The following is a 12124-nucleotide window of genomic DNA, read 5'->3' as shown; positions in this document are numbered from 1 at the left end:
AAAAAAAAAAAAAGACTACGTGGTTTGATGGCTGCGGGGAGAAGTATACGGAAAGGAGGTGGGACCCGAAATCATCGCCGGAGGGGAGGGAGAAGAGAGCTCTGGCCTTCGCAGAACCAAGGCCCTTGGATTTATGTGCTCTCGTAAATTCATACGACTTTTTTCCCTCTCTCTCCCCTTTTTTCCAGACGCTCTTTCTTCCGTTCATTTTTTCTTCTTCGCCGAAAATCACTGGCCACTCGCGTTATTCAGGGAAATAATTCGACCAGACGCCCCTGGATTTTTCATGGAAATTTCAACTGATATCTGACAACGCGAATTCTCATCACGCTTACCAAGCAACTTTTAATTCTACAGAGTCTGTATGATTTTCTGGATAACTGCTAGCCTTTTTCGAAGCGATTTCTACATCAACAAAAGTTACATATAATACATTCATTGCGTCAAGGATAGCTGACTTTCTTTCTCAGCTTTTACTCCCCGACTAAATTGAGAGAAAGACGAGAATGACGAGAAAGCTTTTATGCGTAGGAGTATCGATATAAATACATTTTTGTACGAAACGAGAGACCCGTTTTCATTATAATTTCATTTAAGTCAAAGGAAAAAGTTCAACAAAGCAATAATACTTGCTTCAAGGGTATACATGTACCATCTTCACACCCAAGCTCTGGAAGAGAGCATGGAGAGTAGTATAATAGTGAGTGTTACAGTCATCGTCAGCTCAAAGGTGAACTTGCACTGAAAGATGCTTCGCTCGTAAACTCGCTTTTCAAATTGCTCACGCATTCTTAACCAGTGATGAAGAAATAGATACTCCGTACAGTATTTGCCGTGACTATCCAAATGCGTGGGCGTATGCGTACAGTTCTCGGCTGCCGCTGTACTTGCAGTGTACGAGGAGCGCGGAAAAGGAGACTAACGGAATCCCTCCCTGAAATTATACGTGGCTATACGAGCTGCGCTGTACTGCCTCTTGGCGTAGACTCCGAACTAATTGCGCCGTATTTAATTAAGCCGCAGATTATATTCCTAACGAGAGCTCAGCCCTGCCTTTGCTCCTTTCCCTACACCTCTCACCTTTTGCTCCCAGCTCTGTCTATCTCTGCTGCCTCTGTGATGCTGCATCTTCATCGGTAGATGAGTTTTAGATGAGACCGTTTTTTTCTATCTCCCTTTTTTTTCCATTGCTCTCGTTGCTCTTTTTCAGCGCAGGTGTGACGCTCATATAACGTACGTGCATACAGAAAGCTATGCATTGTGCACGCGCCTCTCGTATCACGAGGAGAAAAAAAAAATGACGATATACATTTCTTCGAAGCAACAATCGCACGAGTCACACGCTAAGTGAGGGGGGGAGGGGGTAGAATTGCGATGACGATCTAGCGGATTTCATGCCAGCAGCCAGCATTCATGTCAGCCTATTGGAGGATGTTTCTTTCGTACTACTCGCCGTTTTATTTTCCTCGGGCGCATCGATCTCAAATCCCCTACTTAGTGGAACGCTTGGCTCTCTCTCTTTTCACTCTTTCGTCGCACTGATATATTGAACTATTTTTCCTCTTTTTCTCCACCTTGCAGTGCTACGTGAACGAATTCATTTCCATCGCTGAATCTGTCAGGTCTCAGTACGATATCATTATGTTTTAGTCTTGGATTTTAATGGATATGGCACGTGGTTATTATAAAGGAAGTTTGTGGGAGAGGGGTTGGTTTTAGAGATACATTGCAAAAAAATTTCATTATTTTTTATTAGAATGTAGCCAGTATTGTTTTCGATTTTGTGGAATCAATTGCTTCTTTTATTTTCGCTTTAAAACAGCTTCCATGACCCCAGCCTTTTACATTCAATATTCAGAAGCCCGTATTGTTTACTACTACCGAATGAAAAATGAATAAAATCTTCTTTTTTCTTTTTATTTTTTTTTTTTTTGATACGCTAAAGTGCTCGTGAATGGAGGTAAAGGAGAAATAAACAGAGTCGAGTAGCACATCAAGTCGACATACAATAAAACTCGCTCCAATAAATAAAAAAAAAAAAATATCAAAAAATATACGCACCTATAACAGTAACGTTGTACCGGGCACTTCTAGATTGGCCCTTATTGAAATCCACCCTGCACCTGTACACTGCGGCTTCGTGGCTTTTGATTTTGTTGATCACCAGGACGGCTGGCTCTTGAATGGACATCCGAAAGTACGCCCTTTGTCCAAAGTCCCTCGATTGGTGTCTCGCCTCGGACAGAGGCTTGCCCCGGACGTCCACCCTGTGAAGTGAACCACAAACAAAATTCCATTAAACATTTTTTGTAGAGCTTTCAATTCGAGTATCTTTAGTTTAAGTCAGTTTTTTGGGTACTGTTAATATTATCCTAATAGAATGCTGTTTCTTAATTATATGATAAATAGTCTTAGAATGTTCCTTAAGAGATTATTAAAAAAGTGTAAAGGATCAATGTCCATCGTCATAAGAAATTATTTATTTTTAATTAGACAGCTCTTTGTCGTTGAATTAAGCATCTAGTTAAAAAATTTTCTAATCCGTGTAAACAAAGACTAAAAGCTCAAGGATTCTAAGTAATGCTTTGCAGAAAAACGATCGAGCGATGAGAGTGACGAATGTGGTATTCCACAACAAGAGCAAGAGTTGTGAGGCTCATTATTCAAAGAGCTGTGTGCTATCCGACTGATGTTTCAAAATGAAAATTAATAGTTTGGAGGGTTTTTTTTCGCAAAAATCTCATTATGGAAATTGTTTTAAAAACAAATCTCACCACTGGTAAAAAGAAAAACTTATCCACTCGGCGAGATAAATTGTGTAAAAATAATTTTACAAAATACAAGGCTCTCAGTGTAGTGCTTAAGGAGAGAAGCATCGGGAATTAAATGAATAACCGACCAGTCACATGTATCTGTATTGATTGTAATCTACTAGATAGAACAAAGTTGTAAAATCCCACCCCTCAATATTTTTTTTAATGTTAACGAGATCGCTGAAAGATACATCTAGAAGGACAAGTCTTCTCCTTCTCCTGTGGCTTCGCAAAAGGGAAGGGGAAAAAAAAGATGGCACCTTTAGGATCACGATAAAATTCGTTACACGCGATAACTCCCGTATATGCTGACGGAGCTCCCACCCTTCCACCCTCGATCATCCCATCTGATGTTTTTTTACGTTCAGAGCTTGAAGGTAGGTTTTCTCCTTTGAATGCGAATAACTGGAGATTGTAACGAGAAGCTATTTCGCCGATCGATAACCAAAGCAGGGGAGGAAAAGAGAACGCCTGCTGGATCATTCCAGGAGCTTTCGCTCGGAGTCGGGGTCTGTTTAAACTTTTTCTTCTTTGCTGAAAGTGGGGAGTAAAAAAGGAAGAGCAAAATCCCTTTTTCTACTATTCCTCGGGGGCGTACGAACCTACGAAGGTTACGATGTCACGTTCGATGAGGCCTTTTATTTTTAGACGACAGGATTCAACGAAAAGCAAAGTAGGGGCGATGCTTATTATAGAAACGGACGAATAGTCAGACATTTATACCTTTGTGCATGTAATATGTATCGTGGCTGAAACGGATATCCTGCAACGTCTAATTGGCTGGTAAGTGCAATTGAAAACCACTCTGTTTTCGATTGACGAATTAAAATTGAATTGTATAGCAGGTTGTTGCTTAGGAAATCAGTCTAAGAAAATCGAATCGCGATAAATCCTAGCTTCGTAGGCTTTTAACAGTGAATTCGTAACTCATACAAACCAAGTTCTCATTTATTGTCTCTTATGGAATCGAGTTACCATGGATTAAACAAAGTAATGTTAAAGAGAATGCAGGGCACGAAAGAAAAATTTATGCCAGCACATCGATCAAAAATATGATAAAGTTCTTGCTTTGTCATCATTATCTCGGAGTCATCGCTCATTTCTCAAGATACAAATTGAATTTTTCCCAAACAATTTTTCGCGCATTATTTAGCGTCGAATATCATTTTCTCGTGAAAGCTCTGGAAACACGGGTCGTAGCGAGGGAAACTTTCAACTGTAATGCTTTAATTCATTTGAACTACCGACTGTGTGAAACGAGGGAAGTCAGTTCCATTGTAAATGCAAAATAACGAAGGTATGGGGAGTGAAAAGGGAAAAAACAGAGTGAGGAAAAAAGAGCAAAGGGATGAGGTGAGAGTAAAGATTTCATTAAAAATTCATAATTCAAAAAATCGTCTCTGAGGAATGGGCGGGGGTGGAGTCCTGTGAGAGAAAGGTAGGGGCCGGGGATAAATGATCGAGGCCAAGAGAGGATGAAAGACGAGCGCCGAGAAACCAGGTAGATTGATGAGGTGAAAGTGCAGGTGTCGCGTGTGAGGGATAGAGATGAGAGGCTGGTTGAGGGGCTCGAGGAAAGAGGAGAGGGAGGATTAAAAAATTGCAGGCCAAACGGTGAGACGAGAGAGGAGACGGAAAAGGAAGAAAAAACAAATATATATATATATATAATCAAGCAAACGAATGGGGCTGCCTCCCGGAAGCAACTGTCCGCTAGCTGAAGCGAGAAAAGTTAGCGTTTGCAATTACTCTTTGAGCGACTTGCTTGTATAATACAGTCAGTGCTTATCTGTGTATAACGCACAGGCTGGTGTTTGCTGTGCTTTAGCAGAGAATGTAGGCAGTGTTTATTTTTTTCTTCTTTTTTTAGATAAGCTTGATGCGAAGGGAGCAAAATTTCTTTCGCTTTATTTCTACGTAAAGCTGATTTTGTTTGCCCCAAGGCAAGACAATTTTTACGAATATTTAAAGAGATGCGATTATCATTACTTTCAATACATATAAACTGTAACGGTAAAAATTACTATTTAATTAACAGATAACAAGTGTCGTTGATCAATATTTTCTTCTCAATCATTTGAAAACAAGTTTTCCAATTTAATTTCTTGAAGAATACCATTTGGTAACTATAGTCTAACCATAGTAGCTCTAATTGCAAGTGAAGGAAAAAAGGCGAGCAAAATTTCCACCAATAGCGTCGAAGAAGGCTATCGAGAAAAGTTTCAAAAACGCAGTTGGCTGTTTCTTTTTTTGTTTCCCAAGCCACGACGGAGAACATTATCCGCTCGGGGGCTCGCCGTTCATTAGGAAAGATAGAAAGTTGTTCCGAAAACATAATTATCGTACATCGATAAACACGAAAATACCATTTTGGCGTTTTTTCCGTGAAAGTTTCGACGGGCAAACACGCAGTTGCCCTGTACAACACGAAAAACGCCGCCACTTTCACGTAAACAGACCCGCGCGATAATCACCACGGCCGTCTGACCGTATCTTGATCTACACTACTGCGTGACTAGCCTCTGCTCTCTTGCTCAACTTTTTCCACTCGTTCATACACAGGTACCTACAGCACCTCTACTTTTGATTTCATACCTGTGCACACGTAAGAGAGTATTTGTATCCATACCTACACCAGACCTGATTTTCGCGCACAGCACTCGTCGACGTATACTTAATGATCGTAAATTTCCTTAATCTCATAGCTTACGGGAATTGGCTTTTAATGTCCCGTCTCACTATACCTGCTCGTTACTCTGCTCCCTCTGATTCTTCCTTTACTCGTGCTCACTATGATCCCTCCCCCCCATTTTTACTTTACTTATATTATTTTCCATCGAGTCGGTTTATTATTTTTCACGATCTACGTTCTGCAAAACGCTTGCTGCGAAAAATTTTAGCGTATGAAATAAACAAACCACAGTTGTAAAAACCAATACAAAAAAAAATAGCTATAGATATTTCGACAAGAATCACATATTTGTTCAATGGATAAAAATTTCCCACCAACCATTAAATCGAAAAGCTATAGAAAAAACTTGTCTGCCAAAGTTCTTTTTATTTTCTGTTACCTGAAACCTTTGGAAAGCAATCAACGAAAATTCAGCTACGGTTTCTTTCGCAATTAAAATTTCTTTTTCCAAAATAACGAAGTTACGGAGAAACGCAATATCGTTGAAAATTCCACATACAGCCGGGCTCCCCTCTGGTTCTTCATTCCACTCTTTTTACCTCCGTGTACCTCAGAAACGCAATATCTTTGCAAACTCTAAAAGACGGTGTTTCACAAGAAAATAGAAGCATCTTCCCTTCGGTGGCTCCAAATTTTGATCCGATAACGAAATTCAAAGCCCTTTATTCCCCCCGATACTCCCATCGCTCGAAGAGACCTGCAAAGGAGGTCGAGGCATGGATAGATAGGGGAGGCAGAGAACGCACGTGTTAATGTATCCCAATTCTGAATGTACACACGAGACGAGGGTGAATAAATACGGTGGTGGGAGTACTCTCTGCGCTCACTTGCGTGGGTATGTTAATATTTAGGGTTACTGCCCCCAAGCATGCCAGCAGAGTGCACCGCGCACTTCATGCAAGTCGTCGACCAGCCAGCTATACCTACAGCGGAGCTTCTTTCTCGTGTTGGGCTGCCAAGGAGGAGGAGTAGACGAGTCCGCGAGCCTCAGTTGGAAAGGATGGGGATGAAAAGCCGATACCCCCGGAGTTATCTATCACGGCTTTTTGTTTTTGCTCGAGCTTTGTTTTTCTCCCTTTGGCTTGATAAAGCCTCACGTTATTTTTCCGCGTTTCCGGAGGAGGCCTTTGTGAAGTTGCCGTTAAGAGATTACCCGCCGAGGAGAGAATCGAAGGAGGGGGACCGGATAAGCCACTGCTTCCGAGGATTGCTGAAACTTACTCATCCCTCGTGAAATTAATTGCCATTGTTCTCGAGGAGGGGCTCCGACTCATTTGGTTGTTGGGAGCGCTGTTAAATATTAAGTTCGCGCTCTATCGGCACGTTTGTTTTTTCCTCGCGTCGAGCTTGCCGCGAGAAAATTTTTCTCCCCGGCTCCTTGAACCCCCTTTTTTTCATTATCAACCGGACGAAATTTATGGTTATTGCTTCTACGAGGATGAAAACATTAGCACATTCACGCGACACGAGCCCCGGTAATTTATTTTACATTTTTTGATTAATCACGCTTTTCCTCGGAAAAAAAAGGGATCGTTCGTTACTCCAGCGAGATAATGCTACATTAAAATTTTTCATCGCACACACTGTTCCTTTGGATACGCAAATTGCATTTATCTTTTGATGTTAACCAAAATAACGTTGTAAATATTTGAACAACACAATTTGAGCATAAATTACAGTCGGAGGGACCCTTATTAATTTTATACACTGTACGCAACAAAGGCAGAGAGAGACAGAGCCATTCGTAACGGTACACCTACCCCATCTTATTTTTCAACGCGAGGTCTTTTGTATTAAAACGAGTGAATCATCCGCCACAGCCGCGAACAGAAACGCGGTAAACGGCAAACATTAAAAAATGCAAAGCACGGCCCTTCCCCTCTTTATTTCGCCAGCAATATAGATGCGCGCGAGCTGGAAAAGAAAGAGGAACAAAAAATCGCAGACATATTTGTCTCGCATCCCTATACTATGCACCCATTTTCTCCGACCCCATCCCCCTTTTGCACCAGCACGGTAATTAACTGTTATTGCGACTCATAAATACGAACGGTTCTCCGCTAACGTAGTCGTGGTGAGAAAAATAGGAAAAGAGGGGGGGGGGTAACGAAACACCGTGCCATAATTATTTAATTAGGCAATTTCTTTGCCGTATCCAAAATGGTGGCCCACATGGAGTCCCGGACGAGTTGTTCCCCCTTTTCCCTGTGTGCTACCCCTCGCACACGCTGAAAATCGTCGTTAACGCTAGGTGCGAGATAAAAAAATTCGCGTTTTCCCCATGAATATTCAGAAACGCAGCTACCCCGTGGGCTCTACATTGCGGTTTGAATAAACTTCTTGATTTATTTGACAATAACGAAAAGTAAGCCATTACGTTTGTCTTGCTCTCTCGGGCGTTGTGCGCGCAAGGGGTTGCGTGTAATTTTTTATCGTTCAATTCCACGACATCAGCGACGCGAAAGCACGAGAGGGGTCGGGGAGGGGGACAAAACGAGGGAGGAGTCGGAGCTTTGTTTTCTCGGTTAAACATTGTTATGCAGATGAGCGAGTGCCGGAGCATTGTTGTTGGGAGTAGTAGCAGCGGCAGGGGGAGATAGAAGGGTGGCGCGTACGAGCGCAGTGCGCCTGACACTACCGCTAACTTGGCTTCCCTCCCAACCCGATACGGAGTCACTCCTGTCCCCCTACGTCTCTCTGCCTGTGGTGCATCGGCCAAGATTTTCTCGAAGGTTGAAGGGGATTAATCGTCATGGTAACGTCAGGTGAATTATTTAAAAACAAAACTGTTGGCTGTCCATCACTGGAAAAAGGGTGAAAGTAAGCAAGGGATTGGGATACTAGTTATAGGAAGTGATGCAAAGGAGCTTAGGTGTGCCAAGGGGGGCAAATATGCGAATTCCGGCTGCTTTTCCTCTCTCACGCTTCTGTTTGCCGTTTTCTTGACCTTGCCTTCGTACCTTTTCACACAGTCCTCGTGCTCTTTTTTCCTCCCTTGCATGCACACACTTTGGCATTGGTTAAACTCCTAAAATCACACCCTCCATGTACTGCAGAGCAGTATGCGAGAAAAGGTAAAGGGTCTCTCTCCACGGCGACGCATGTAACTATATTAAACCTTATTTAGGGCGAGAAACTAAGCGCAGTGGAGCTTGTAAGTTGGGGAGAAAAAATTGATGGCGTAGAAAAGAGCGGACGAAGGAAAGAGAGAAGAGGTTAAGTAAGACGGTGCGGCTAACTCACGCCCGGTTGGGGGTTCCCTGATGTGTTTTTTTTTTTTTTTTTTTGGGTTGCGCTCCGGAGGTGTTATTATTATCACCCAGTGTCTATTATCAGGTACTTGGGATTTTTCATGGTTACGATACGTTAAGTTTTGCAATTACATACCTTCCATTGGATTTTAAATTTTGTATAAACGTAATGTATTTAATGTGTAACGTATAGACACAACGGATTGAGATAGGATTAAGTATATTTGTTGTCCAAGAAATAGTTATGCTTTATGAAAATCTAACTTTGCACTTTGGACTAAATTAAAATTAAGCGAGACAATAATTTGTTGGCACCAAAAAATTAGCGATGTTCCAGTTTTAATAAAAATAAAAAAGATTCTCGGATAATTACCATACACTGAAAAACATAACGTCTCTCCTTCATACTAAATAAGAAAAATTGCCCGAGAGTTTAAGGCATAATTACCCAGAGTGCCTCATCCACTTTCGGATTTATCGCCTCGGCTTTCTTTTTCCGCGCCTTTCCTCCATCTCCTTTTAAAGCTCTTAGGTACTCTTTTTTTGCATACTTTTTGCCTTAGGCGATTCCCATTCTCCGGCGATGATCGCAGAGTCAGTCGTAAAGAAATGAGAGAAGAAACATGCTTTTTTCTGACGGCGTCTTTTTCTTCTGATGGGAAGACAATCGCGAGGCTACACGTATGTATATACTACGTGCAATGTCACACCAGAGATGGCAAAGTAAATTTTTTTTTCGTTCGTACCCTTCAGCCATGGGCAAAGAAAGAAAATCAAGTATAACGGGAGAGCTTCGAAATGCGATTCTTCTTACTTTTCACGAGACAGGAAAAAATCTTCAGGAAGGATTGATACCTCGTTTGTGTCGATCCAGTCCCCATATAATTGAGATTTTTATGAACAAAAAGAGAAATGGAGAGATAATTGTCTCTTGTTGGTGCAAACAAAAAAGTTGACAGTATTTGTCTTTAAAAGTTTTATGAAACCCTTGAATATTATTTTGTTACTTGATTTGATGAGTGTTTGAAAAAACACTGAGAATCAAATATATTGTCAAAAGTACGACCTTTGATCATTTCTAAAAGTATCTCTTACCCAGAAACATCGAGTTGAAGGTGCATTGTCAAACGACAACTAGACGCGTGCGACGCCTCTCAAAGTCAGTGAACAAAAAAGCTTGGGAAATTCTTTACACATGAAACCCGGTTTCTTCCTTACCAAAGATCTCACCATTCGGCCGAGATGGCCTTTGTAAAATACTGCATCAAGAAAAAGTAATCCATCAAATTTACGTGTTGTAAATGTTTTTCAAAAAAAAACAAAAAAAAAAAAAAAAAAAAAACTGAAGTCCCCTCACTTGGTATCCTAAAAACGAAAAGGACGCTCGAGTAATCACTTGTGTAGCGATAGTGGGAAATGCTGTCGACTTGGCTCCCAGAGATCCCAGAGTTGCTTTGACATTATTGCGACTCGTAACACTCCATCTTCGTCAGACCTTTGTAGCCGTTGCCGGCACTGCTCTACTCCATACAAGTTTCTCTTGTTTTATAGATCATGAGAGACCGTGAGGGGCCATAAACTTGTTGTCTCTTCCTCTCGTTACGCGAAATGCGAGATTCGGGGATACGTGTACGTAAACGCACGTGGCAATCTATACGTGCAAGGGAGCTCGCACAAAGCTATGTGCCAGATAAGGAGGAGGAGGAGGAGAGAGGTACTGTATCCATCTCGCTCTTCCCCTTCAATACTGTAATTTAGGCGAGCCCATGATTGACGCTCCAGTTGAATACCGGGTCCAGTATGTACACTCCCACCCTGCTCCTCATGCTCGATCAGAGGCCATTATTTACTGGTTGTACCTGGACAACGTAATAATCGTCAGCAGCCATTTGCACTAGGTCAATGAAACTTTGAGGAGGCAAAACTCCCTCTACCTAATGCCCTTCAAACACCGGAGCCATTTCCTACTTCGAGATGTATTAACTAGCAGGTGTATACTTTGTATTTAGGCGTTCAAGTTTGTCTATGCTTTTAAACTAAAGTTACTTCCCTTTGCTTTGAGTTGATCAAAGCGTGTACCCTCCGTAGATTGAAGAAGCCAATGGGCTAATGATGATTAGAAGAAGCTTTGAAATCTTCAAATTCTGTACGCAGTGGTGGAAGCCTGTTTGGTCAGATGCCCGTATAAAAGTACAAAAATTACTATCAACCAGTCATCGACATGGTTTCGGTATCCTTAGCAATGTATATTCCGAGAAAACGTGAAAAATAACTCACAAAACTTTTTACTCGCAGGACCGTTGGCAAAGCTCTGTGTCACCGTACCCATTGCCAAATCGAAATTCTCAATCGCGGAAGAAAGATCTTTGCGAGCGCGCGTATCTTGCGGCTGTAACGTGGTGTGGTCACGACGAGTCCACGGTGAAATGAGAGAAGAAAAAAAAAGTTGTGAAAGCCAGCTCGAGGAAGGAAAATGGGTAAGAAAAAATGAAGCGAAAAAACGGAAAAAGCTCGACCACGAAAGAATCACGTTCACGCCAGAGTCGTTCCACCACGATGTATCATCTTAATCCCTTGGATTTATTTTTTCCTTTTACTTGCGCGAGGCGACAGAGGATAGTATGTTTTCTCCTCTTTCGCTCTAGTTCGTCCTGTGATAGTAGCTTTCACTCCTTTTTTCCCACTGTCCATACAAGCACCGGCAGGAGAAAACGGAATATCGTGCCGTACCTATAGTGAGGCCCAGACCTTGTAGAAAGCGATAGAAAAACAACTACAATAAGGATTGGTGTATCTTTCTTTTGCTCTCTATTATTCGATTGAATTACAGGTTTTCCAACGCATTAGTATAGCCTATCCGTAAGGACGATCGCTTGGACAACGTCTTTAAAATATCCAACGTTGAAGTGGTTGTATTACTACCCCTTGTTATATCACTACAAGGACTCGATTTATCATATTTTTGATATTTTTAATAAGGAGGTTTGTAAGGCAATAATACATTTCATATCATAGATATACAAAATATAACATATGCGCTCGAAGCGCATGATTGCTAAACGTTTGCGCTTGAGTTTCAAACAACGTCTTTCTTATGGAGGATGAAAAATGACGTGTTACCTTCAAGAATACACTATAGGTCGGCTAATCACTTTACGTCTACGGTATGGGAAAGTATTTTCGTGATGCATATACTTCTACATCCTTTGCGAATTTCATTGTTACTAACACAAAATTTTGGTAGTTACATTAATCAGGCGTAAAAATAAATTGAATATCCTAAAAGTTACGGTTTTCAACATTTTTTTCGATTAATTCGATTTGCAGAGACCATCCCTTCTACCTCAGCGAAACATTGCCAGAAACAA

General features: G+C 41.5%; 1 protein-coding gene across 1 annotated transcript in view; it reads right to left on the bottom strand.

Moving 5' to 3' along the window:
* The window catches only part of LOC106647251 (kin of IRRE-like protein 3), a 135750-nt gene that overhangs the window by 75257 nt on the left and 48369 nt on the right, over positions 1–12124 (bottom strand). Inside the window, exon 3 of the mRNA XM_089590757.1 lies at positions 2062–2267. Within this exon, the coding sequence (XP_089446883.1) occupies positions 2062–2267 (206 nt within the window). The remainder of the gene's footprint in view (positions 1–2061; positions 2268–12124) is intronic.

The sequence above is a fragment of the Copidosoma floridanum genome, unplaced genomic scaffold (assembly GCF_036245765.1).
Source record: "Copidosoma floridanum isolate Cflo_tuat_1 unplaced genomic scaffold, Cflo_Japanese_pri ptg000013l, whole genome shotgun sequence".
Classification (NCBI taxonomy): domain Eukaryota; kingdom Metazoa; phylum Arthropoda; class Insecta; order Hymenoptera; family Encyrtidae; genus Copidosoma; species Copidosoma floridanum.
This window is presented reverse-complemented; position numbering and strand designations above follow the sequence as displayed.